The sequence below is a fragment of the Aythya ferina genome (assembly GCF_964211825.1).
Source record: "Aythya ferina genome assembly, chromosome: 2".
NCBI lineage: Eukaryota > Metazoa > Chordata > Aves > Anseriformes > Anatidae > Aythya > Aythya ferina.
In genome coordinates, this window is record NC_140297.1 from 46,932,193 (window position 1) to 46,960,182 (window position 27,990).

At 44.3% G+C, this 27,990-nt stretch overlaps 1 protein-coding gene across 4 annotated transcripts; it reads left to right on the top strand.

The window, feature by feature from the left end:
• The first annotated feature begins 5,030 nt into the window (after window positions 1–5,030).
• Window positions 5,031–27,985, top strand: CTNNB1 (catenin beta 1). Of its 4 annotated transcripts, none has more exons than XM_084509489.1 (16): window positions 5,031–5,242; window positions 19,297–19,357; window positions 19,858–20,085; window positions 20,219–20,472; window positions 20,561–20,799; window positions 20,890–21,091; window positions 21,467–21,611; window positions 22,042–22,145; window positions 22,230–22,568; window positions 22,818–22,976; window positions 23,913–24,032; window positions 24,169–24,319; window positions 24,409–24,530; window positions 25,894–25,954; window positions 26,699–26,919; window positions 27,207–27,985. In XM_084509489.1, exons 2-15 carry the CDS (start codon window positions 19,345–19,347, stop codon window positions 26,905–26,907), a joined length of 2,346 nt encoding a protein of 781 aa, XP_084365615.1. In that variant the 5' UTR covers window positions 5,031–5,242; window positions 19,297–19,344; the 3' UTR covers window positions 26,908–26,919; window positions 27,207–27,985. The 4 variants fall into 4 exon arrangements, with proteins under 4 accessions (XP_084365615.1, XP_084365613.1, XP_084365616.1 ...); XM_084509487.1 differs by lacking the exon at window positions 5,031–5,242 and adding an exon at window positions 5,567–5,803; XM_084509488.1 differs by lacking the exon at window positions 5,031–5,242 and adding an exon at window positions 5,588–5,817.
• The last annotated feature ends 5 nt before the right edge of the window (window positions 27,986–27,990 follow it).

Sequence of the window (27,990 nt, forward strand, 5' to 3'; positions counted from 1 at the left end):
ATACTGTAGGCGCGTTGAGTCGTTGGAGCTTCTAAGCTGTTGTCTCCATCGCTCATACCCTTTCTTCCATGGTGTCCACAAATACACCTGGAGCATGGCGTTGCCCATACTGCCTGCGGGTGAGGGATCGAGAACCGAGACCTAAGAAAGCCAGTGCTTCCTTGCCAGGACTGCAGAAATGCTCCAACTGCTACCTCCATTCTGCAGACTGGAAGGAAAATTTTGATTGCAAGGCATTGATTTTGACCAGTGGGTTCCTGAGACTACCCGGCTGTGTTAGGGTAGCCAAGTGTCTAGACTGAGAGAGGTGTTTAGGGCTGCTTGCTGTTTTCAGACCAAAAGGGAAGGGGAAATTTTCCGAGGCGTAAGGGAAATGTGAAGCCCTACTCCATGCACAGCCTGTTTGGAGATTTCTTCAAACGACCCCCCTGCCCCGATAGTCCCGTATTTTCAGACTGCACACGGTAATTAAAAGAGACCAGTCTGAACAGAAAAATCAGGTCTCGATAATTTATTATCTTCTGTTTTATGATTACGTGTTAGAATCAATTACTCGGAAGAAGGAAATCTGGCCTAAAGCTATTGAAAGAAAAGGCAACACTTAGATATCAACTACCTTTTTAAAAACAGCTCTCTGCAGTACAGCCATGTATTTAGAGTATTGACAATTAAAGGGTTACGAGTCTGAGAAATCAGGGGTTTCATGTGGACGGAGTTTGATTAGGGAAGGGGAAGGTAGGTGTCACACCTTTGCGACTGTTATTGTTTCCCCGTGTTTGTGGTGAGCTTTCCTGCAAGGGTGGCTGAACACAATTGCAATTGTTTTAAATTAGGAGTACAAGACCCAGAATCATTAAGACAGGCACACAGAGAGATTTTAAATGCAAACTTAGGTGCTGTGGTATACTTGATAACGACAACATTTTAAAAAGGACCGATATTGTGGATTTCTGTTTACCCTGATCATGCAATAAATTTTGAATAAAATCCGTCTTGGTTTTTATTTGTTTGGTTAGGAGCAATTAAAATATATGTGTTGGTAGATGCACTGCTTCATGTTTATTCTGTTCCACTGTGTCTGCTGCTTAATACGCCAGTAATCAGATATTCTGATGAGTAATGCCTCAGCTGCTAAATCAGCTGGAGACTTTTTTTCAGTTTCTGAAACATACCTGATATAGAAAGTTAAACTGTGGTAGGCATTCATGTGTGCTGAGCTAAAGAGGGAAACATTGAGGCAAATTGCATATATCCAAAACCAGAACACTGAAGGAGAGGATAACTTTTTTATATATATAGAGATAAAATTGGTGACCAATGGTAATTCCATTTCTGATGCTTGGCACAACATTTATAGAGTGCTCCAATCTATACTATTCCAACCAGTTAACAAGATGTTTTGATTAGTATCTTCAATATTAATTTATCAATATTTGCAGTGCTATCATTTCCTTCAAAATGACCTGGAGCTATGCACTGACACTTTTTTTTCCCCATGATTTTTGAAAAAAGGGGAAATGTCACCAGTATTTTAAGTTTGGCTATTACCCTCCCTTTATCCATAAAGAACTTTTTTTTTTCTTCTTTTTTTTTTTTTTTTTCCCCACTAAAACTGAATTTGAATGGCATAGCTTTTTGTTTAACATAGCAAAGAGATGTGTATTAATAAATTGTAGTTCTCAAGTATGTGGGAGAAATTACATTGATTAGTCTTGAATCTCAAACAGTGCTTAGATATTGCAAGCATCTCTGCGCTTTCCCCCCTCATGTCTGTATGAAAATGAAAATATGTTATTCTTTTAATATGCTACAACCTCACTCTGCTAGAAGAAGATTTATTTTGTTTTTTCTTTTTTGAGAGGATCAGAATGATTTTTTGTCTTATTATTTTTGCTGACAAGTGAACATACATTTCTTTTGTCAGTGTGTAAAAAAATATCTAGGGTTGATTGTTGAATACGTTCCTAGAATATGCACAATTAGAAGCCAATTATGCATACGTTTTTAAGATCCAAATGGGAAATCAAAGATTCAGGCCCAGAACCCTGAATGTTTCCGTAATTGGTAATTTTGCTTTGTCCTCACATTAGTGCTATGGCTACTCATTTGTTTCTCAGTTTCTTACAAACATAGCCAAATACCAGTATTTCAGAGGGAAAGGTGACCAACTAAGTTTACCTTTAGCTGTTTGTTATTTTTAATTAACGGGCTTCCTGCTTTCTACAGTGTTAAAAGTTGACTCTCCAAAAGCATTGCTAAGGACGTTAAAAAAAAAAAAAAAAAAAAAAAAAAAAAAAAAGCTAACAAAAAGATTTAAATCATTATCTTTTAAAATTTAACCATGAAGCTCTCTTTTGCACTGAGGATTTCTTACTGCAGGGATACACAATGGACACGTTAGAAGACTGCTTGACCTTTTGAAAAAAATATGTCTGCAGCATACTCGTCTAGCATATAGTCACCAAAACAAACCTATTAAAGTATAAAAGAGCTCTAAGGAAACTTCTGAAGCCGCATATACACCCTCAGTGCTTCTTGGGGGAAAAAAAAAAAAAAAAAGAGTAGTAGAAGAGGAAGAATAACCGGCTTGTTTGTGAATTTATTCATGGAAGCCCTGCACTGTAATACCCAGTATAACACCTACTCTTCTTTTTTTGATATTGGACCATGAAACACTATTTTTGAAAAATTAGAAGCAGAAAATGCATTTTAGAAAAAAATATAATTGAAAGAACACAATTCCATGTTAGAATTAATTATAATTGCAACACTTCCAGCAATCAAGACATTAGTTTTCCTAGGGTAGGCATTTTTTAGAAAGGTGAAATTTCAGAAAATGGTTAGCTAATAGCTACAAAAATTTCAAAGCTGAAATGAACCAAATTTCTGTTAGCAACGTGTCTAGATCTGAAAGCATCCTAACCACTCCACAGTGAAACAAATACAGATTAAAATGACAACAAACCATGCAAGAGTAACACATCCAGAAATCAACAAGAGTCTAGTATTATGTGCTAAAGGCCTTACGAAATTTATATATATATATATTTAAGTTGTATGTTTTAAACCTGCTTTTATAAGGGCTAGTTCCAGTAGTCCTCGCCAGGTCAAAAAGAAAAGCGGTCCACAGTTCAGGGGCCAGACGACGCGGACTGTACCCCTCCTGCTCCTGCAAAATCCAGGCTCCAAAAGCCCCATCCTTGCAGACCTCAGGGGGTGGGATGGCACACAAAGAGGCTCTGAAAGGTATCTGGGACCATGCAATGCTTCAAGGGCGTTTGACTGATTCTACTGTTGTTATCAAGTACCCAATGGAATTGCTTATAGTGAATTTGGCAATAATACCCTATAGAAGCAGGACTTTGAACTTATATAGTACTTTTGATCCGGGGATCTAAAAGGAGGGGGTCTGTCATTATTATTATTATTATTATTATTCCCATTTTACAGAGAGTGAAACCGAGGCAGACAACATTTTCCCAAGGTTGTACTGCAAAGTAGCTGCAAAAGGGAGGTGGACAAAGAAATTAGCTCTTCCCCTCATACCCTTTATTTTTTTTTCCCATGCACCAAACTGATCAAGAGCGCTTTCTCTGATACATATCATAAACTGGAACCAAACTCCTGGTGTTGAGAACAGCAAGGTCTTTCTGCTCATTGCTGCACGCTTCCATGGCAAGCAAAAACCACCCGGTAAATCCCCTGGAAGGTGACCGGCATTCACAGCCCACTGGCCTGGATCCGGCAGCATTTGCTTTGCCAACTCTTGCCGCCTCATTGCCCTCATTCTTGCCCTTCTTTTGGCCAGCGTGGCCAGAACAGGCAACTGTCCTAAGCGAAAACAACTTGACAAGGAAAGCTGGATTTCTTGAACCTCTACCATGAGAGTTGTCCAGGTGGCATTTTGCCCTCTTACTAGTGGAGATTCGAGGACAGCCACTGCACCAGGAGGCTGATAGGTGGATGATTGCTACACGCCCTGAAACAGGATGGGGAACAATAGGGGGAATCAAGGATTATTATTTTTGTCGCCACTGCCTTCTGAAAGCCACTTTAATTGTGACAGCTCTCCCTCCCCTGCATGGGGTCGTGGCCCCATGCGGCTGCCCCATGCCAGATAGAGATGGGAATAGTGCTGAGGTCCACCTGGGAGGGTTGGGGTGTGTTGTGTGCACAGCACATCCTACATTTTATTTTATTTTTTTCTACAGGGAAAAATCCCACGTTTTAAAAAGCATTGATGTAAGGCAGCAGTTGACAGGAAAATCAAGCAGCGTTGTAGAAGAGGCTTTATTATTATTTTATTTTTTTTAACCAACAGGAAAAAAAAAAAAAAGTTGAGCTTTGCGAGTAGAAACTCGGAGCCTGTTCAAAATAGCATTACCAGTGGAAAAACAGGTAGAGAGGTGGCCCCTCCGTGACCCATGCATCTCCGTGCTGCAACAGCCACAGAAGCTCGGTGGGGAACAAGAGGCTGCACGAAGCCCTCCAGCACCAAACCAAGGATTCAGCCCCCAACATCCGCTACTGCCAAAGCAAATTTATACTGAAAAATAAATAAATAAATAATAATAATTAAAAATCCCATCTTTCGCTAGCAAGGGCTGCTTCACACAAACACGCCGGCACGCAGGGCCCTCGCCTCACGTCGAGGCGTGCGCCGGGGTGCATTTCTCCCCCCGAGGAAAGGTTAAAAGCACTTTGTCGGTGCATTTCTCTCCCCCCCCTCGAAATGTGAGCAGCTCTCTGCCGGGGCAGGGGCGAAAACTCTGCTGGAGCGAGCCCGTGCACGCCGAGCCTGCGGCTGCCCCCGGCGTGCCTAGGCTCGCCGCCCTGTTTGCACACCCCGAGACAGAAGCGAGGTGTGTGTGTGTGTGTGTGTGTGTGTGTGTGTGAGGAACGGGGGCAGCAGCTCGCTTCAGCTGGGGAACAAAAAAAAATAATAAATAAATTGCATAACGAGGCGCTTTCTGTGCAAACTGCTTCCTGACAAATATTGACCGAGGCGGCGCGGGGCGCGTTTCCGCCGACGTGCGCGGCCCCCCCACGGCCCGGGCCGGCTTTATTTGAATCTCTGCAGCTGCTGGCGTGAGGAATGTGGGTTTGGATTTGCAGAGCCACGAACGCGAGCTAAAACTCATTAAAACCGCGGGGCGAGCGGAGCAGGGGGGCGCCGTCCTCCCTCGCCCCCGGCGCTGCTGAGGGACGCGGACCCCGCGGCTGCCCCTTCCACCCTCCGGCAGTAAGTTCGCTCCCCGCCGGGAACTCGGCTCCTTCCTCCCCGCCCCCGGATCGGGGGTGTCTCCGCCACACCTCAACGCCCCCCGCACCCCTTCAACCCCCCTCGAAGCGCCCCAAACCCCCTCAGGCCCTGCCCCACCGGAGCACTCCCCCCCTTCCTCACACCACCGCCTCCCGCCTACTGCCGCTCTCCGTCTCCCTCCGCCCCGGGAGCCGGGCACTATTTCTCCTCCCCTGCCCTGTGCGCCGGGCGCCTGTGGAATGCTGCGCGCGGGGCCCGGCCGCGGCGGCAGGATACGCGGCGCTGCCTATAAGAGCCTCGGTGCGAGCGCCGCCATTTTAAGCCTCTCGCTCGGCCGGGCGCTGGGAGCGGCAGCGGCGTGAGGGGGGCGAGGGCACTCGGCAGCGCCGCCGCCCCGTACGGTCGCCACCCGGGGGTGGGCAGCGAGGAGAAAGAGAAGAAGAAGAAGAAAGAGACGAGGAGAAAAAAAAAAAAAAAACAACAAAAAACACGGCCCCGACCGGGATCGCCCGGGCAGCAGCGCTGTCGCCTCGCCGCCACGTTAGTGCCTCTCGGTGCGGCGGGACCGCGGGGCGAGCTCCGTGAGGGCTCCCTGAGGCAGCCGCTGCCTCCCCCGGGAGCTGGGCCCGGAGCTGGGCCGGGGGCAGGCCGGGGGCCCCCGGCTCGGGAGGCCCGGACAGCTGCGCCTCGCAGGGGGGCGGCAGCTGCGGCTCCCCCGGGGGGCTGTGGGGGGGAGCGGTGGGGGTGGGGGGTGTTGGTGGAGAGCGTAATTAAACTAATCACGGCGGCCGCAATCAGCGGGAGGCAGCTCATCTCTCGCCTTGCGGGGTTTCGGTCTTACTCGGGGCCGGGTGGGGAGCGCGGCGGCGCCGAGAGGCAGCGCCCGGAGCTGCGAGAGGCGGCCTGGGGATCGCCTGCTGCCGGGAAAAGCCGTGATTTTATTTATTTTTTATTTTTTTTAGGGGGGCACAGGCAACTTGGTGCTGCTCCCGGTGCTGTGGGGTGCTCGGTGCGTGAGGCAGGGAGCTCCAGGTGTGCTGCTGCCACAAACAGCGTGCTTCAGCCCTCTCTGGTGCAGGTTGCTTGGAAAAAATCTGCTAAAATCCTACATCGTTCCTTAGCTAAAAAGTTGCTGTAGGGTGTCAAGCAGTTTCTGTTTGGATCTCTCCTCCCAGAAGAGATTTCTTTTTTGGGGGGAGAGAAAAAAGGACAGACTTTAAAGGCATTACGGGCAACTTGTGACTTTAGAGGAATAGCAGTGTTGATCTTTGTAATCAGCTACTTCTTCTTGATCTCTTTCTCATGGAGCAGCCATTGTTCTGACACTGTATATTCCAGACATCTGTGGTCCTCCCATCCCCCAAAGTATGCAAGTGGTGAATGGAAAGAGGCTGGGCTGGTATGCTGAGGTCGATGGAAGGAAATCAAGGAGGGGTTTTAGTAAAACAGGATCTTTGTGTGCTGAGAGCATAGCCGAGGCAGACTAGAAAACTACCTGAAAGTGTCACTGTTTCTTTGATCTTAAGTTCAGGCATGCTGGAAAGCAACTTAGCAGCTAGGATTTTGCTCCTGAATGACAAAAAGGTACTGCTGCGAAGCTTTAAAACTGCACAAAAGGCAAAACTCACGGGCATCCATCGGGTGAAGCTGTAATTTGAATTTCAGTAATTGACAATCCATGGACCTAATGTTAAACTTGCACTTATTTAATAAAAGGTGCTGACAGCTGCAAACAATCTGGCTACTGTGTCTACTGCTAATGGCTGGTACTGTTGAAAGTGAGGCTACTGAACTGTTAAAAGAAGGCTTAAATCTCTCTAAAATTGTCATTGTATGTAATGCTGTATTGAGTGTCTGTTTGGAGATACAAACAAACGTAATTTTTGTGGCAATTGGCTCAGGTATTTGTCTAGGTATATATTGATATGCATGGGAATGATCATGTTACTCTGTTTGGCTGCTCCTCTTAAGATTGCAGGGAATAAATGTGTAAAAACATCCTGATAGAAAAGCAAACCATAAAAGTTTCTAAAAGCAAGGATTTAATGTAAAGTAAAGCTTGTTTGCAAAAGTCAGGCTGTTCTTCAAATGCAATGTTGTGTTGCATCCTCGGTAAAGCAGGCTTCCTCTGCTTGCCAAAGCAATAAATAGGCTGGGCTTCTTGCCTGATATGTAGTCTATGAACACCAGCATTTTGCTATGACTACACGGTGTGTCAATAACTGGCTTATCAAATCTCAGGCCTGAAACTTGGTTGCCCTTCAGATAGATATAAGGCTTTCTTTGTAAGGTGGAGGTTAGCTTTTGGATTTTGTGTTCTGTTTTTTTTTTTTTTGGTGGCTTAACATCAACAGAAGCTCTTGCTTAACTCCTCAGAACACAATACTTCAAAGAGTAAACTCAGATGTAAAGAAAAATCAGTGCTGGTGGCCTTCTGGGCTAACTTCGGGGTCTTGTGAGGGGCAGAGAGGGGAGGTAGCAAGGATGGGACAGGAAAGAGTGTTTGTAAGCCTTCGTCTTGTGAACTGAAGTGTGACTGTGCTGTCTGAAACTTGTGGATGGAGATGTTCCTGCAGAACACTCTGCGGTAGGCAGACTAGTGTGTAAATACGGCAGTAATCAAAATCGCTCATGTTAATTCATAGTTAAAGCTGGTAACGCAGGGATTGTGGTGACTTGTGGCAGCAAAACTTGTTCTGTAGCTCTGGTAGACTGCATACCACGGCAGGAAAATCAGGACTGACCTTACTTATCTCAAACATCGTGCTTCACGGGGCCTGATAAGGCTGTGAGAAACTATGCAGGCAGCTGGGGCTTGTGCATAGGTCTCAGCATGTCTGCAAGTCCCGTGGCTCCTGCCTCGCTGGGTGGCTGCAGCAGCTCCAGCTGGGAAGTGGCACCACGCTCATTTTTCAGAATTCGGCAGGCTGCCTGGCAGTAAGTGTTGTTCCCTTGTCTCTTTAGGCGAAATGACTGTCTTGGGGAGAGATGGGCAGGGCGGTGTTGCTGGCTGGCTTTCTGGTTAGGCACGGGAAGGGTTGTTTTGGGGGTGCTTGGATGCTCTGTGGTGCATGAGCTGAGTTGGCTAGACTTGTCAGCGTGAGTAGCTTAAGTGGTTGATTTTAATATCTATCTCTGGTACTTGATTTCAAGGCATAATATCTTGTGATTTGGGTTTCACCAAAAACAAAAAAAAGGTGGTGTGTGTCAAGTTAGTGTTGTGTAGCCTATCTCCTTTTGGTGGTGGGGGAGTGGTAGCAGCCAGAAGCTTTTTTCACTGACTGATAACCAAGTGTGAGGAAGAGAATTTGGGGAGACTGCATGCAGGGAGCTCTGCCTGCATGAACACCAAACCGATAGTGTGAGCAGATGAAACTCAGCTGTGGCTTGTGCCTGCTTGTGAATCTGCTCACTCTGATTTGGTGTGGAAGCAAATGTTGTTATCATCTGGGGCAGGTGGGGGTGTGGATGCTGTACACAGCCCTCACTGCAGGACAGCTCCTGTGTTTCCCGTTGCTTTAGGGGACAGTATATATGACTAGATGAGTATCAGTATTACAGAAGTGAAATATTTGCATTGCTATTTGATACTATATCAGCTCTGGAGCCTTATTTAAGGAATAAATTTTCCCCTTAAAGGTTGAAAGAGTTAATCTAGTATTCTAGGTTGCTGCTGTTAAAAGGTAGCGTGAGCTACTGGAACATACTGCAGCTGACAAATGCACAGTGTGCAGTTTGGGTATGTTTGCTGGAACGAGCATTTCTAGGCTGACTTTCTTTCTGTGTGTGCTAAACCGATCTGTGTAAATTGGCAAAGTTTGCCAACTCTGCAGCAAATGTAGCAAGTCGTCCTGTATTGTCCTGGCAACTATTCAGGTGCCCTCCAGTGGCCAGAACTCCTAACATCCTAAAGGTGCTGATAAACGCTGCTGCACTGTCAGTTTGCCTTAATTAAAAGTGAGCTGAAGAAACATCAGTGTCAGGCTTCATTAGCAAGTTTGTTGCCTAAGCTGTACTTCTTGGAGCAGCAGCAGCGTGTCTCCGTGTAAATACGTGTTTGTTCCGACAGACAAGCGGAGGCACCCAGGACGTGTGCTTTCAGATTCATCAGTATTTCATTAGTGTCAGTGCAATTATGACTAATCACTCTGGTTTCTGAAATCGGAGATTAATGTTTAACAGCCATATTTGGGGCTGGCTACACAGTTGCAGCCTAGAAAAAAAAAAAGGGAGATCCTTTGCTAAATTGTCACTGTATTAGTGTGGAAATGGAAGCTTTAAATTCTACACAAACAGCAGGGAAAGATATTTCTGTAATAGATACTTCTGTAATACAGTGGCTGCCAGTCCTGTTAATGATGTATGCTGCCACAAGCTGACTGCAGAGTGATTATCTGTCATCTGGATGCTCAAAACTGGGCAGGAAGCTTGAGGCCTGGCAGTGGTTTGTAACTGGACTTCCTTACAGTGTGTTGTAAGAACACAGATAACCTAAATCTGGTGTATTTGTCTCTCTGTGGTTGTGGTGGCAGCTTTTTAGTCCTACCTAGCCACATATAAGAAGAGTGATGCTTGGCCCAGGCTGCTGCTGTCTCCATTAAAGACCACTTAATTGGTAAAAGTGGGGGCATGTGGACCAAAAGCTCATTAGGTTAGGGCTGCTTGCAGACTCTGCCTTAGGCAAAATTGCTAGCTCATCCCTAACACAGCAAGACAGGAGCATGCACAGTGCGGGCCCCTGTGTCCCTCAAATTTGAAGTGGTGACTTTAAGAGCACTTCTATAACCACTGCATAATGCTTTGCCCAGCTGTGAAAGTATTCCAGCACAATAAATGCTGCAGGAAGGAAGGCCCTAATCAGAACAGCTTGCTGGTGACCAAAAGATCTCAGTCGCTTGCTGCACAGAAGTGACTTAGTAACTGCTTTGAGGCTGCATGCATGAATTTGTGCTGCTTAGTTGATCTAAACAGTGAAGACAGAGTAATTGGGTTGCTAATCTTGTTAGGAACTTGCATTAAGTTCATAAACCCGAATCTGTCACACCAGTCCTTTAATACTAGGCTGTGAACTGCTGTCGAATGGTTGGTGGGCACATTTTGTGGAGAGGGATGGTTTTTTTTCTTTGCTAAAGCTGGATGTGTAACACCTGATGAGTAGTTGAAGCAGTTTCTCCCATCTTACTGTAAATCTTAAGATGATCATCAGCTCCCCTTTGGACAGAGAAGGATGCGCAGGTACTTGGAGCCAATTTTGACCATTGTATTAAATTATAGATTTTTCTAGTGTTGCTGTACTTGCCAGTGAAATGCTCTAAGCCATTACTTTCCAACATGAACTGATAATTTCTCTGAACTATCAGCTCGAGCATAGCTGCTGCTGGTGTCTCTCAGAGACAACCAGTGATTTTTACGGAGTACAAACAAATTGAAGTGCACAAAGTGTAGCTTCGAGAAAATCACTTTGGCACCTGAATTTGCAGGTCTTATTAGAAGCTGCCGGTTCATGTGCCCGTAACTTTGAATGTAATCGCTTAGGTTGACAGACTCCTTGCAGCAACTCGGTGTTTCTGTAGGTAAGGGGAAGAAAAATGCTGTGGATACTAATGCTGTAGCTTCCCTGAAGTGATAAAATCTAGTGCAATGAGCATTCACATACTACAGGAGTAATATACTCAAGTAGTAGAGACTGAAAAGGTGCAGGTCTGCAGTGTCAGTCATGGGGCTGGACATAGTATACACTCCCAGGCTCTGACCAGCACCAGACAAAATTTTGTAGAGTATCACTGATGGTTATAAATTCTGCTGAGATAGCTGCTGAGTGCCTTTTGAGCTCTCTGGGTGTCCTATCAACAGGTAACTTTGGCTAAAATTCCCATAAAATGTCTGTCGTAAAGGTATTGGAGCACCTCTATATGGTTTGTCATCTTTATTCGTGTGGCTTCCTAGCAGCATGTGAAGCTTCAGAGCTCCAGATCTGTGCCCAGATGAGCTGCGTGGGCTTTGTAACGTGGAGCTCGGTCTGAATTTTGATCTGTGAAAACCAGAGCCTGGAGCCATCATCTGGGTGTTTCCTGGCTGACCAGTGGCTCTCACTGGTCAGACTGGTGTGAAGTGTTCCTTTGCTGCAACTTGTAATGGGCTGTATTTAAAAGAGTATTTAACCTTAGCACCTGGGAAGGCCCTGACTCGTTGAGCAAGCTGTTGGGCAGCTAGCACAGCATTTAGACCCTAAGTCCTGTTGTACAGTGAAATTCACTTCCTGAAGCTGAGAGGTGGCTGACTTGGCACTGGAAGCTCACCAAGTCCATTTCTGATACATTTCAGTACCTGAACTTCCAGTCAGGGGTTAAAGGTGCTCTTCAGTGATAGACTGAAACTAACTCTGTCCTTTCTGGGTGGTGTTGTGTGGCTGGGAGGAGCAAAAAAAACACACCTGTATGCTTGAAATGTAAGGTGCTGACACAGGTCCTCACTTGACAAGCTGGGTGAGATGTGACTTTTCACTAGCTTGCTGTCCCTTTTGCAGGGGAAAGGTAAAGCAGGTGACACCTTACAGTGTCAGATCACTGCAGAGCCCTGATCCTGCTGCACTGGGAAGCTCTGGTGGCCCCTTTCCTGTGCCGCTGTCACGTGCACTTAAGGCTGCATGGGCTCAAAGATAAGCCTCTAACTTTCTGTCCCTGTAATCTGAGCCTTTCCCTCACTTCTCTTTGGAGGAGTAAATCCTCTTTCAGCACAGCTTATAACCCAGTTCAGAAGTCTAGCCCAGGCAACTGGGTGCCTGCACTTCAGTTTCATTAAGCAGCTGTAATCAACTTCTGTAGAAGTCTAGCAAGAACAGAAATATTTGTATGCTGTGTGCTTTAGGTAACGAGCGTGTGAATAGAAACTCTGCTCTATGCTCTTAATTGGCCTCAGATTGCTGAGGTGACTGAAAATAGGCCAGCACAACACTACTTGGTGATGTGGCACCAACTGAACTCTTGTAGGAGTTACTGTGTGGAGGCTGATCTTCCTTGTTGGAAGGGGTTTTTAGATAAGCTAAGGCAGAAGGCAAGGGCTAGAAACACAGGAAAAATGATGCAGAAGCAAACTGGGGTGCTTGAAGGGGGAAAACGGAAATGAAGCAGCAAAAACAGTGGTTGAAAGCAGAGGTAACTCCTAGTGAGCATGGACAGATCTGTGTATGCTGTCAGAAACCCCTCTACCAACTCCAGAGCTGTGGCTATTTGAGCCAGTTTGCCTCTTTCAGCGTGTATTAAGGTTATTTAAAGCTTGGAAGTTGCAACCTGTTAACCTCTGAGAGAGGTCAGCAAAACAAATACTGTTCAGGTTTCTTAATTTCCTAATGCTTGACTGAAGCAATGGATCTTAAAGAACAATTTTGTATATTGTGTGTTAGGAGTCAGGCTCATCATGATCTGATCAGCTGCGAGGCATCGCCTGCCTTTCTGCAGGCACTTCCCGAATGTATTGGCTGGAAGCATTCCAGCTGCAATAAATTTGGCCTGGTTGCATTCACATCAAGTACTGAGCTGATCGCTGGCCTGAGGTATTGCTTAGTGGTTGGAGGGAACTGTGTTGAGAAAATGTTGCTTGAGGAAGTGACCAGAGTGGTGCTGTCATGAGCCAAAGTTCGTGAGTTTGTTCCCTTGTGAGCTGGATGTCAGGGTGGGTACGTGCTGTGGAAGGCAGGCTGAGTTTCCTGTCGCTGTTGGTAGCTCCTAGCTTTTAATACCTTCTCTGAAGTAGTTCATGTTGCTACACCTTGGCTCAGCACTTAAAAATAGTAATGCTGCTGTAACTCACGCTGTGGTACCGAAGGCTGCAGAGGAGTGTTTCTGCCATCCAAACTGGAAGAAGATAGAAGTGTTTTAGAGCTGTGAAAACACATGGTGTCTTCTTTAGAGCTGTGAAAATGCAGGGTGTTTTCCCTTGGCTGTAAGGTTTGACTTTTTTTTCCTGTTGTTGCATATTGTGCAAGTTACTTCTGTTTACTTGGGAGATCTTCAAATGACCCTGACAAGATACTTTCACCCTGTATTAAATACCAGCTGCGGTGAAAGTTGAAGGAAGCCTTATATTAATGTGAAAAACATGAAGTTTTATATCCTGACTCCTGGTGTGGATAATTAGGGAATTTGTAACTTGACTGTTTTAAACTCAGCCTCCCAAAATATCAAAGTTGTCTGTTGCTTGGTTTAGGGCTGTACACAATCAGGTTTAAACAGTTATTTGAGAGCCAGCTTTTCAGTGAGGTTCAGAGTAGTTCTTGTCTATCCAGGCCCTTAAACTGCTGGTATGAGGAGAGACTTGAATCCGGAATTAAAAATTAAAATTTACTCCTGTTGCATGACAAATTTAACACTAATCAAGGCCCAGCAATGCTTGGTTATTACAAACCTCAAAATCTCTGCTTGCTGCATACAGCTACTATGAAGACAGTTCCATGTAGAGTTGTCAACGTGCGTGAGGACGGCAAATGGCACTACTCCACACAACTTGGGACTGCTGCTCCGTACTTGTTTTGTGTATGTGGAATGTATTTATCGAGAGCTGTTGTATTTAACCTTGAATTCTTGCACAACAGAGCCATACAATGTTTTCTAAAAAATGCAAATCCTTAATGTGAAACTCAACAGTGTTCTGTTCCTGCTTTCAAATAAAGTATCTTCTGTTTATTGAATGTAAAATGTAAACCCACCTGTCATTCCAACAACCAGCTTCTGCAATCCCTTAAAACAGATGAAAAAAACCCCTGTACTTCCAGAATTTCTTAGTGATTTCACAGAATTTATCAGTCTTACAGAAACATCTGACACATGAAGGGTCTTTAAAATTACCTACAAAGCACAATACCCCAGAGCTCAGTAGAAGCCCGATAAAAATCTTCCAAATTAAGTTATTTGGAATATCTGGAATAACAGCTCTCCAGTGGCAGAACTTCTTTAACTTTCAAAGATAAGTTTCCTAGATTGGGACCTTCAAGACAAACAACTGTCTATTTAAAGCTCCTAAGATGTCCCCTTTCTTACTACAAAACTATAATCAGCTATGTTGAAAGTTGAATGCCAGTGTCTGGCATGACCACTCACTACAAGTGCCATTCCTGTCTTCAGCTGTGAATATCTAAATCAGTTCTTTTAGCTTTTAGGTCACCTGTAACTCCTGACTCCTTCCCTTCCGCTGAAGCTGCAGCTGCTAAAGTTGAGTTGTCAAAAGTTGTTTTCAGGTAGAATAAGGGTGCTTTTTCTCCTTCTCTTTGAAGGAAGAAAAACAAGCTTCAACCTCCTTAGGCTTCCTGTTAATCAGTTCAGTGCTATTATCAATTAATATTGAGGTGTGTGTCTCAGTTGGATCATGTCTTCATAAGACTAAAATAGAAATAGGCCTGCCTGCTGCTGGATCGTTCATAGCTGGGGCATGGACTGCACCAAAGGTTGCTTAAGGAGGCAAGGCTGACCGTGTGTCCAAAAGAGCTTTGTACCACAAAAGCTGCTGTTTTCTACTGCATTGGTGTTACCTTGGTTAGAGGACTCTCCCACCTTATCAGGCTTTCTTCTCTAGTAAACAAAGAACCACTTCGAAGGCAAGATCAAAGGATTATTTTTATTATCATTTAAAAATCCTTAATTGAATGTATTCCCCACATTTCCACTTGAAAACTAAGGTTAATTAGGATAGCTTCTGCTGCATTGAGTTCTTACAGTATTTCTGTTCTTGGGTCATGGAAACGAGTGCTTGAGTTGTGTTACTGGGTCTGGAGCTTGTGTTAATGTGGCAAAGAGGTGCATGAAACAAGCCTAGTTGCCTGTCACTTTTTTTGTGTGTGTAGTTGAAGTGGAATTAGAACAGGTGAAAGGAACAGTGGGCCTGCTTTTCCTTCTGATTAAAAAAATATACAAATAAAAACTGGAAAGGGGGGGGGGGTGAAGAAGTATTTTCATACTTAATCTGGTGTAAGAGGCAGATTATAAAATCAGACCCAAAGGAGGCTTCCAGAAAAGGCACTGTGATGATCAGGGCTATTAATGGCTGTAATTTCATTACAAGATCTGCTTGTTCTAAGGAAAAAAACCTTAGTGACGTTCAGCACTGATGGTTCATTTAGAGAGGCAGCTCCTTAGCCTGTCCTCGATGAGACAGTTTTTTTGTAGAAACACGGTCAGTAGGCACATTTCCTTTTAAACAGATCACGGTGACTTCCTTACTCGTATTAGGCTTTCCAAAATGCTGCTTTCAAATACAAGATTTCTGGAAGACTTACAAACTTCGGTGTTTGACTCAACTTACAAAGTGGGATAACTGCTCATTAGCTCTGTCGGGTATAAGCTGAGTCAATCTTTAAGTTTTCTACCTTTAGAGAAAGTGGAAGCATTTAATACAAGCCGCAAATACAAGCTGCTCTGTTTTGTAAGCTAACAAATTTGGCTTAGCTGTCAGTGAAAATGAGTTCATATCGGATAAACTGAAGCAAAGGTGCAAGCGTGTTGCCTTGATGCAGCGGGCAGGTAGATGTTGGGCTGCTCTCACTATACGTACGAGAGCAGAAGTGAACAACTCACTGTGCCATGCATCCTAACTGAGTTTCTCACATCATTTCTAGGTCTCACTGAGGCTGCTCGGGACTAGCGCTCCCACTTGAGAAATGCTCGGGGCTTGCTCACCGCCTTGGCATGAGCCTGACTTCTTGGAAATCAAAAGTTAATACTGAAGTTTTTGTTCATCATAAAAATACCTCTCATCTGTTGTTCCTTTGAAAACCAGGGAGTTTGAATTACTCTTCCATAGTAACGTGAATTTAGCTCATAAGCTTGTTCTGCTCGCAAAACTTTGAGTTTTTAAAAGATTTCACACGCTAAGGTGGGAGTACTGGTACACGCTGCAGCCCAGTGCAATGTTTTGCATTGCTCTTCGTAGGAGAAATTTAGTGTGTGTGTGTAAGTCGCTAAAATCTAGAGCTGGTTGTGCTTCCTAAACAAGTGGATGTTGTTGTGGGGAGGTTTGTAAGAAGTTAACGGGCCTCTGACTCCTGGCAGCACATCCATAGGGACTTGTGCATGCCGTGCTGCCTACCAGGATTCGGACCTGAATCCTGAGCACTGGATAGTCTTTGAACATAGCGAGGGCTGTGGAAACTTGCTGAGGTGCTAACATTTCTATTTATTTATTTATTTAATAAATATACACGGAGTCCTTTCTCTTCCTGATGGTTCAGATCTGCATTTCTGACCTTCGCAACGTAATGTCACCGGTTGTATGTCCTCCAGGAAGCCTGAGCAGGAGCTGGATTTAAAGGAGCTGCCGTGCGCTTCATGTGTGCGTTCTGCAAGCTGTCCTCTGTTGCTGTCCTTGTCAGGTACTACCTGTAGCAGCCTCCCTGGTGATATACGCTGGGAGAAGTCCTGACTGGACTCAGTTTTACCCCCTTATAAAAAGAGAACAGGGTGGGAAGCAAAATAAGGGAAAACGTTCAATTAGGGAAACCCTGAAAGCAAGCTGAACGTGCGCGTTTTCCCAGGCTACCTTTATTCTGCGGCAATTTTTAACATTAAGTCCAATTTCACATCTAAATCCGAAATGCTCACTGGAGCTGCTGGGGGTTTTATGGCTGTGTGAAATGCAGAGTGGGAAGTTAGAAACTGTAGGTGTGGCTAGCAGGCTGGCCTAAGGTCAGCGTTTCAAAGTCAGGCTGTATCTGGCTGCTACTGCAGTTTTGGACACGTCACTCTGTGTTTTCCCTGCTTCAGCTGTAGTTTAGAGTATTGTCATGGTGCGGAGGCTGGTGTGCTCTGTTGGATTGTACCAAATGTTACAGCTCTTCTGATTTCTTCAGGCTGTTGAAACAAGCACTGCAGGGTGCAGTTGCTGTAAGCGAGCTGCCTTCCGTTGTGCGGAATTTAACAGCGGAAAGAAAGGATGCAAAAAAAAAAAAAAGCATCGTCAGGGCTCTCGGCTGGTTCATCCACCGGTGTGTTAACTCCTCAAGTAACCTGCTGATCATTTTTTATTAGCAGTGTCCTGCCAGGAAGAGGCAAGAGAGGTTACAATAAAACTAGATCTTCTTTTGTGCTAAGCATGTTGTAATTAAGTACAGCAGCTAGATCTTTTCCACAGTTTCATATTGGAAATGTTGCATCTGATTTAGGGTGAGATCTAGGGGGGTGGAGGCAAAGACACTGATTTTACCTTCAATGCTATTCTGCGTCTTTTTGTTTGGAAGGCATTTGTGGGGCTGACAAAGTAATGCATGAGGCCTCTGAGGGGCTGTCAAGGTCACTTGTGCTAACTTAGCCCATCAGGAGAATTTGTGTATTAATGGTCCATGTGTTAATTTTTCTTTCACCTTGCCACTGCTACTCCCAAAGTCCTAACAGCACTTGGGAAGAATTGCTCTGCAGTGTTCAAGGTGCTGGAAAAAACAGTGGTGGTGGTGTCAAGCTCATCAGACTGAGCTGGGCAGTCCCCTCCAGGCTGTGCAGGGTTTTAGGAGCCACTTCAGGAGGGCTGTGAGCATTCCCAGCTACATAGCTGCACGCTTGCTGTGTGTTGTGTTATATCTTAAATCAGCTCAGTGTGGCGTATCTGCTGCAAATGCAGATCTGCTGTCTGGTTTAGAACAGCCAGGAAAGGGATGCTGCCAGAAATTGTGGCAGTCCAAAGTCAGGACAGCACTGGCGTTTGTGGAGCAAAATAAAGAGTTTGCTGTTGGGGGTGTCCTGCAGCCGGCTCAAGAGAGACTTGCCTGACCTATTCAGTGAGATTCCAAAAACTGCAGGCCTGTCTTCTATTTAATTATGGTTTTCTGAAAGCTGCTCCTGAAGGAAACTCTTAAACTGGTAGGTCTGTCTTCACACAATACAGCGCTGAACGGACTTTGTTCTCCTGACACAGTGCGGCAGACCTGTCCCTCAAAGAGATGAGTGGCTTGCCTTTACTTCATTGTCTAGGAATGTTTTGATCAGCATAGCTCTAACACCTAATGCACACTAAAAGCCGAATGCTGGTGGTTTTGCTCCCTGCACTAGTTACCACTGCAAGTGTTGGCTGGCTCCCAGACCAGGCTGTCACCAGCACTGTGTTTGTGCTGAAAAAGAAAAAAAAAGAAAAAATGGTGTCAAACTGCGGGGAAGCAAATGAAATAAATAAAAGTACGACAGCTTTGACTGACCCATGTGAAGCTGCGGCCTTGAGTTTCTCTTTCTGGGCTACAAATTCGTGTTACAAGTACTTCTGTGCTGTTTGGTGATATTAAATGGAGGTGCATACTGAGGATTTTGATAGGGCGTTTGATCATAGTTCAGCCTCCTGCCCCCAATTATCTTGGCTCTCTGAAAAAAAAAACACACACAAAAAAACAGAGTTTGGTGACTTTGTGTGTGCAACTAAAGGAGAGTACTTGTTTTTAAGGCTGGTTCAATTTTCAGTTTAACTTCATGAAAGAGAATTTTGTATAGCGAGAAACCTTTCTTCTCATAGTATAGGAAAGTAGTGAAGAAGGATGTTCAATTATAGATCTTCAGATGGTCTTTATAACACCGAAATAATAGTAGCTTGTCTTAAATGGTTGTTTAGTTTTCCCAGATGAAATCCTTATTGTAGCCCTGTGTCCAGCAGTTTTGCTTATATCTTAAGGGTGGTTGTCTTTGAGGGGAGTGAGCAATTCTGACATTTAGCTCTCGCCTCTGCAGCATGTCCAAGCTAGGTAATTTAATGTTTGGACTTTGTCTTACACAAGGATAGAGAAGTAAAAAATGGCTCTATCGTGGTCGTTTCTCAATTCTTTTTCTCCCGTGGCTTTAAGAAGGGAATATATCTTACATATAGTCTGCCAGAAAAAGCCTGTGTGATATATCTCATTCTTTTGTGTCTCCGTCCATGGGGGGTTACTAATTAGCACTGAATATACTCACTTAGCAGTGAAATGGCAAGATGTGCTAAGCCTTAGCTTGCAGTTCTGCTGCTCTAATATGAAATCCTGTCTGCCTAGCTCTGATTAGTGTCTAATAAGTTCTTACCTTGCTCTTTTCTAGGGTCTCTGAAAGGTAGCAGGAAAGAGTTCTGGGAGCACAGCAAGGAACATGGCAACCCAAGGTATGAAATATATCACACTTAATTTTTTATTAGATCCTGGCAGTTCTAATAAAGAACAGCTAAACTGGCTCCTTACTTCCCTTTTTAACTTTTTAAAGTCACCTGAATAGAATAATGAATGCCGTACTGCAGTAATTAATACCTTACCTGTGGAACTTAAATCTGCAAACAAGTTTGTCGTCCTAAGCATTTTGGTCACTTAAGTGTGGTGAAGTACCTAATCACACTGTGTGGAAAGGGAGCCTTTAAGCAGTAGGCTGAGACAATGACAATAGCAGTGATTGCACTGCCTGCAAGTCAGGCTTACAGATGTCTGCGTTGGTTTGACAGAATGCCTCAGCTTAAAATTGCCATCTTACTTGTTGTGCTATGCTCAGCTGGGCTGAGGTAGGCTGTTTTAACAGTTTATTTTCATGTAAAATCCGTATCATTTCTTGAAGGACTAATACATCCTGGAGTAATTCAACCAAACTTAATTGTTCAACAATGATTTCTTACAGCTGACTTGATGGAGTTGGATATGGCAATGGAGCCAGACAGGAAAGCAGCAGTCAGTCACTGGCAGCAACAATCATATCTGGACTCTGGTATCCATTCCGGTGCCACAACAACTGCTCCCTCTTTGAGTGGCAAAGGAAATCCTGAAGAGGAAGATGTGGACACAACACAAGTCCTGTACGAGTGGGAACAGGGGTTCTCTCAGTCCTTTACCCAGGAGCAAGTTGCTGGTAAGGCCTTCTCTATTATGCTGATTTGTTTAGACATGCAGCTTAACAATACAGAAACCTAAGTACTGAATCATTGCTGATACAGAAGAATATCTTTTTATTCCTAGTTTAAGGCAAACACCTTGTTTTTCAGATATTGATGGCCAGTATGCAATGACTAGAGCCCAGAGAGTGCGTGCCGCTATGTTCCCTGAAACACTGGATGAAGGAATGCAAATCCCATCCACACAATTTGATGCTGCTCATCCAACTAATGTGCAGCGTTTGGCTGAGCCGTCCCAGATGTTAAAGCATGCTGTTGTTAATTTGATAAACTACCAGGATGATGCTGAACTCGCAACTCGTGCAATCCCAGAACTGACCAAACTGTTGAATGATGAGGACCAGGTAAGTATTTTCTTAACCTCAGTATACCTTGTCTATGGGGCTTCTTCAGCAACCTTAAACTGAAAGCTTTCTTCCAATACTCCTGTAGGTGGTGGTGAACAAGGCTGCCGTTATGGTTCATCAGTTATCCAAAAAGGAAGCGTCTCGCCATGCTATTATGAGGTCTCCTCAAATGGTATCTGCTATCGTACGTACCATGCAGAATACAAATGACGTGGAAACAGCCCGTTGTACTGCAGGTACACTACACAACCTCTCGCATCACCGTGAAGGCTTGTTGGCGATCTTCAAATCGGGAGGCATCCCTGCTTTGGTTAAAATGCTTGGGTATGTGGACTGCTGAGGCCGTACTTGTGGCTTTTTTAGTTGCTGATGGTAGGTGTTGGTCCTCATGATTTTTTTTTCTCCCTTTTGTAGGTCTCCAGTGGACTCTGTGCTGTTCTACGCCATTACAACTCTTCACAATCTCCTGTTACATCAGGAAGGAGCCAAAATGGCTGTCCGTCTCGCTGGTGGGCTGCAGAAAATGGTTGCCTTGCTCAACAAGACAAACGTTAAATTCTTGGCCATCACAACAGACTGCCTTCAGATTTTAGCCTATGGCAATCAAGAAAGTAAGGTAAGTGCCTCTGCCCTCAAAGCCCATCTAATGAGCGAGCTTGCTAAAAATGGCTGTAAAGTTCCTGTGTGACGAACTGTGCACAGGAATGCCACCAACCATGCTCCTTGTTCTGAATCCCGTGTCAGGATAAGGATTTTGTCAGTTGCTGAGCAGTTTGCCAGTCAGTCCTGGCCTTGAAAGAAGTGCAAGATGATATTGTGTGGAAATGTAGTCATGTTCACGGGGAGACTGCAAAACGTAGACCTACCTGACCAGTGGTTACGAACAGTTTTTTAGAAATCTGCCACATAGGATTTGTGTAAGCCAGCAAGAATTACTGCTGACTTGCATGCCCAGGAAGTGACACTAAGTGTTGAATTTTTGTTCTTTCAGCTGATTATTCTGGCAAGTGGTGGACCCCAGGCTCTAGTAAACATAATGAGGACCTATACTTACGAGAAACTATTGTGGACCACAAGTAGGGTGCTGAAGGTGTTGTCAGTCTGCTCCAGCAACAAACCTGCTATTGTTGAGGCTGGTAAGTACATTCCTTGTCCTCTCAATTAAAAATAATATATATATGTTTATGTACTGTACTTCAGAATCAGTACATTCCACATGAGAGCAGAAGCATCAGAAACTGAACTTGGTCCTTCAATTCATAACTTTTTTGGAGGCCTTAAGTAACTCTTCTGTGTAGTTAGCTATGTGCCGTTGTGGATATGAGATGAGCGTTGACAGAATTGTCCCCTTAGAACATGCATTCATTTTAAATGTCTTCAGTGTCACAAAGAAAATGTTTTTTATGTGTGTAGTGAAGCACTAGGGCGTAGACATATTAGGATACTGATGCCAAAAAAGATCTAGAAGCTTATGAGATATGCACACAGATTTAATGGAAAATAAAGACTGTACTGTTCACAGGATGAGCACCTGAGTAATGGTGTCAAACATGTACTGTCTTCTAGGTGGGATGCAGGCTCTGGGACTTCACCTTACAGATCCAAGCCAGCGTCTTGTTCAGAACTGTCTCTGGACTCTGAGAAATCTGTCAGATGCTGCAACCAAGCAGGTAAGTGGGCCTTCTAAGGGATCAGGATCAAAAGTGGAAGAGGAGAGAGACTAAATTTTCCTTTCCTGTTTTTATTTTTTGCAGGAGGGAATGGAAGGCCTTCTAGGAACTCTTGTTCAGCTTTTAGGATCAGATGACATTAATGTTGTGACTTGTGCTGCTGGCATCCTTTCTAACCTTACTTGCAACAATTACAAGAACAAGATGATGGTGTGCCAGGTTGGTGGCATTGAGGCTCTTGTGCGCACAGTTCTTCGGGCTGGAGACAGGGAAGACATCACAGAACCTGCGATTTGTGCGCTCCGTCACCTCACCAGCAGACACCAAGAGGCTGAGATGGCTCAGAATGCCGTACGTCTCCATTACGGACTCCCAGTGGTGGTTAAACTGTTGCACCCGCCCTCACACTGGCCTTTGATCAAGGTAAATGATGGTTAGCAGCTTTTGGTGCTGAAAAGAGGTGCCTTTTTAAGGTAACCTTAACTGTGAAAAATACTTTGTTTCCAAGGTGTTGGGGAATGTAACTTACTGATGGGACCTCGGCTTCAGTTGAGCAACTTTGAGTTGCCTCTTAGACCTCCGTTTGGGACCATGGGGTTTAAAACAGACACCATGCTAACAGCAAGCACACCCTCACGCTCTTTTATTCCCCACTCCCTTTCTGAACTGCAGGCTACTGTTGGTTTGATCCGCAATCTTGCGCTCTGTCCTGCAAACCATGCCCCGCTGCGCGAACAAGGTGCTATTCCAAGGCTAGTTCAGTTGCTGGTTAGAGCACATCAGGACACCCAGCGACGTACTTCCATGGGCGGAACACAGCAGCAGTTTGTGGTAAGCGGCCGCAGTAACTAAAGTTATTTAAATAGCTCTTGTCTTAGCATTTGCTTTGGTTTGTATTATTCTCTTGGCATACTGATGATTCTGCCTTGGCAGACCTGAAGTATTTCTTTTTTTAAAAAAAAGAAAAAAAAATGGCTAGGGGGGAAGCCTCAAACCTTGGTTCTTATTTTAGTAAGGCCTCTTGAGCATTTGATGGCATATGCTATAGATTATAGAAATCGTGGTTTTGCCTACTCTGGCAAGGGGAGTAGTTCTCTTCTAGGAAGCCAGAAGTGGCTCATCCTTGTTGTAACTATGGGTTTCAGCAGGCTATCACAGCTTAACATGTGCTTAGAGCTGAGCACTTGTACAGGCTTAGAAGTGCGTAGAGCTGGCGACTTGTACAAGCTCCGTGCTTGTTATGTTTTCAGCTACCAGGTCAGTGTGGCAAGACCAGTCCTGACACCATCCCCATTAAACACAGTAACAAAGGGGAAGCTGCCTTAGCGTGGGCAAATGGAAGCAATATGTACTAGCCCAGGAGTAGAGTTAATACTTGCCGAGGCAAGACAGGGCCTCTTCATTACTGATTTCCACTGTTTCAAACTGAAACTGCTGAGCTAATTGAGCTTGGGAAATAAAAAACAGTGTTGTCAGACATTGAGTTTATAATGAACTAAAATAAAAATGAGAACACTGGGAGGAGTTCCACTGAAATGCTTTGCTTACTGGATGTAGTTGGATAAACTAGGTCAACTCTTAGCAGGGATGTTAAAATTTGAAGGCCAGCAGTAGATGGTGGGTATGAGCCTTGGTGGGGGAGGGATGTGTTTGCAGGGGACAGTTGGGTTGGTTTCTTAACAGTGATCAGTTTTTTGACTGTTGTTTTAGAAGATAGCACTCAAGATCTCAACTTTAAAAAAAAATGTGTTTTCTTGTCCTAACTAGGAGGGTGTGCGCATGGAGGAAATTGTTGAGGGCTGCACTGGAGCCCTGCATATTCTTGCACGTGATGTTCATAATCGAATCGTAATCAGGGGTCTAAATACCATTCCACTATTTGTGCAGGTAAGCAAGAGCTCAAGAAAATGCTATAGTACGTGCTAGAAAAACAGCTCTTACGTTGCCTTGGTAGAACTGCTGAGTCAAACTGTGCTAAGGTGCAAGCAGAGGAGTTAAAGAAACCCTTGTGTTTTGGTTACAGCTGTTGTACTCTCCCATTGAGAATATCCAGAGAGTAGCTGCAGGTGTGCTTTGTGAACTTGCTCAAGACAAGGAAGCAGCTGAAGCAATTGAAGCTGAAGGTGCCACTGCCCCTTTAACAGAACTGCTTCATTCTAGGAATGAGGGTGTTGGTAAGTGAACATAAAAATAGGCTTTGTGCTTTGTTAGAAAAACTGCTGGAAGACTCGACCTCTACTAAAATCCTTCTTTCTTTTAATAGCAACATATGCAGCTGCAGTGCTGTTCAGAATGTCTGAGGACAAACCACAAGACTACAAGAAGCGACTTTCAGTGGAGTTGACAAGTTCCCTGTTCCGGACTGAGCCAATGGCTTGGAACGAGGTGAGTCGGGTCTTTGTGTTTGTGCTGCCTCGGGGAGACTTCACTTCCAAGTGTAGATGCCATCGGTGGTACAGGTTCATCTTTATAGATGGCTGTAGCTTCTCTACTCTCCGCATGTTCAGGTTCAGTGAAGCTGTGCTTGCAGCTCTCCAGAAAATGATGCAAGCTTTAAGTGTGTACTGTTGTTCTGGGACAGAACTTGACATGTAAATAGGTGAGACTTTATGTGTGAGCAGGAGGTCTTGGGAATCCTTTGCATAGAGGAAGAAACCTTTCTAGAACTAGAGTTCCTTAAGTCCCTAGGCCTGTTTGAACAGAATGAAGGGCAAGCAGCCTTAGAGTTGCTGCTCTTTTGCCTTCTTTGCAGATAGGAAAAGTCTGCTCTCTGGTACTGATAAAGTTGGTAATTTTCATTTTGCTTAGTGTGTAGAACTTTGTAGGTCTGTGTGCTGTTTCTAATTTCAAAGGACAGCTCTGCAGTAATCTCTATGAATTTCAAGAGATTTTTGCAGATTGTCCAAACCTGACTAGTACTGCAGGCAAATACTGAGGTGTAAGTGATATGATAGAAGCATAAACATAACTTGTATCCTGTGAGAACTCTATCTGGCAAACCATGTAGGACTGAGAAGTTTGGGGTGGGCATGCAGCTTGTGTTCTCCTTAGAACAGAGCTCTCAGACTTGACAGCGTCTGCAAGCTAACTATCATGTGCTGCTTTTTCATGCTTACGGGGATGTACAGTGAAATGAGACTAAAAACTGGGTGGATGGGGCAGAGGGAAGGTTTCACTAAGTCTCAGTCTTCCCTCAGCTTCTTAAGGTTTGGGACTTCAGCTTCACTGCTTAAATAAAGAACACTAGTTTTGTAGAATTTCAGTGATTAATCTTCTGTTTTCCTAAAATCTGTATCCATCTAACATAGTACTGTGAGAAAACCAAGCTAAAATGGACTCTCTTTGAAATGGAAGTTGTGTAACTACGCTACAGACACGCAGTTCTGTAACTCAGCAAACTGGGGGAGGTTCACTGAGAACTAAAACACTATTGCTGGCTCAGGAACCTCCAACCAGCCAACTTGAAGCAGTTGGTTCCTAGACCTGCCCCGTCTTGTTCCCAAAAAGAAGCCTCTTTCCAGTGAGCTATGGTTTCAGTGCCTCAATGTGGCTGTTAGCTACTGGATGCAGATTTTGGGGTAAAAATGCATTTCGTATTCATAAAAGTACTACGTTGCAGTGCACACTGCAGCAAAATTACTGAAAAAGGACTGGGGGCAAACTTTAAAACTTCTTAAACTTAGAACTACTAATGCTGGCCCAAAGACCTGACATTAAAACTCTTTTGTAACTTTTTGTGCACATCTAGACAGCGGATCTTGGACTGGATATTGGTGCCCAGGGAGAGCCTCTTGGATACCGCCCAGACGGTATGTCTGTTCCCTTGCCCTTGACTAAGCTTAAGTTGGATGAAGTCAAGTCGTAGACATTAAAGGAGAGCTGCAAATGAGTGAAGAGTGAATTACTCTTCGGCGAGATATCACAAACTGACAGCCAGATGGGGAGCTGCCAGTTCAAACAACCAGTTTCTGCAGCGCCACAGGCTGCACTGAAATGGGAGCCATATGAGTGTGCAGAACTGGTGTCACTTGTCTGAGTCTTGTGAGAGAATCTCCCACTGAGCTGTTGTTTCCAGAAAGCTTTTAAATCCTTTACAAATGGACTTGACAATTCCAGAAGTGCAGTTTTTCTTTAAAACAAATGCTGGTATTGAATGTATTAGTCTGTAAGTGGCTGTAGACTCAAACTCAAGCCTATCCCTAAGGATTCTAAGCTATTTTTGACTTTCAGAAGAAAGTCTAGTCTTGGAGCCTGGTTTTGCTTCAGTATTGTTGAATTTTAGTACTGTTGATTGTGCAGACTAATGGCTTGGCTGGAATCTGCTCGTGCTTCTGACTGCAGTGTGCTTTGTCTGCAGAATCACACTGGAAGGCTGTTTCAAATGATGGAATAGCCATTAAGGGCAGGCAACAGATCGTTTGAACTTGGCTGAACTAGAGAAAAATTAGACGGCTACCAAGATCTTCTCACACACTGATACTTGCGGCTTCTGATGCGTCTAACATCTGTTAACATTATGCTCTTTTTCCCTCTGCCACCTTTAACTTTCTTAGATCCTAGCTACCGTTCTTTCCACTCTGGCGGATACGGTCAGGATGCCTTGGGTATGGACCCTATGATGGAACATGAAATGGGTGGCCACCACCCTGGTGCTGACTACCCAGTTGATGGTCTGCCAGATCTTGGCCATGCCCAGGACCTTATGGATGGGCTGCCTCCAGGTGACAGTAATCAGTTGGCCTGGTTCGATACTGACCTGTAAATCATCCTTTAGGTAAGAAGCTCCAACGTTGAATTTAAAAACAAAACAAAGAGGAAATCAGATTGCCGGACTGAGGACTTGGTTGGCAGGGAGGGAATGGCTTGAATGGGTCCCAGTGTGCCAGAATCCTCAATAAATGCTCTGGAAACACACCATCAGTACACTCCAAACTGACTTCTGCCGTGAAGTGTGGAAGTAATTAACTGTAATGTCTTGTGCACCAGCTTCATGCAGTCTTAGTATGTTAAAACAGCCCCTTACTGAGGAATGCTGACACTTTTTTTTTTCTCTCTTTGCAGCTGTATCATCTGAATGAACTTGCATTGATTGGCCTGTAGAGTTGCTGAGAGGGCTCGAGGGGTGGGCTAGTATCTCAGAAAGTGCCTGACACACTAACCAAGCTGAGTTTCCTATGGGAACAATTGAAGTAAACTTTTTGTTCTGGTCCTTTTTGGTCGAGGAGTAATAATACAAATGGATTTTGGGAGTGATTCAAGAAACGAGGAATGCACACGAATGAATTGCAAGATGGAATTTATCAAACCCTAGCCTTGCTTGTTAAAAATTTATTATTTTTTTTAAATCTCTGTAATGGTACTGACCTTGCTTGCTTTGAAAGTAGCCTTTCTTTTCGCAGTAATTGTTGTTAGTTTTTTTTTTTTCTAAGTCTCTCGTAGTATTAAGTTATAGTGAATATGCTACAGCAGTTTCTAATTTTTAAGGATTGAGTAAAGGTGTAGAACACTAATTCATAATCGCTCTAACTGTATTCTGAATAAAGTGTAACATTGTGTAGCCTTTTTGTATAAAAAACTAGACAAATAGAAATGGTCCAATTAGTTTCCTTTTTAATATGCTTAAAATAAGCAGGTGGATCTATTTCATGTTTTTGATCAAAAACTTTATCTGGGATATGTCTGGGTAGGGGCCAGTAAGAACTGTTTATTTGGAACCTTGTATTGGACAGTTTACCAGTTGCCTTTTATCCCAAAGTTATTGTAGCCTGCTGTGATACAGATGCTTCATGAGAAAAATGCAGTTATAAAATGGTTCAAAATTAAAGTAAACTTTTAATTCACTCTG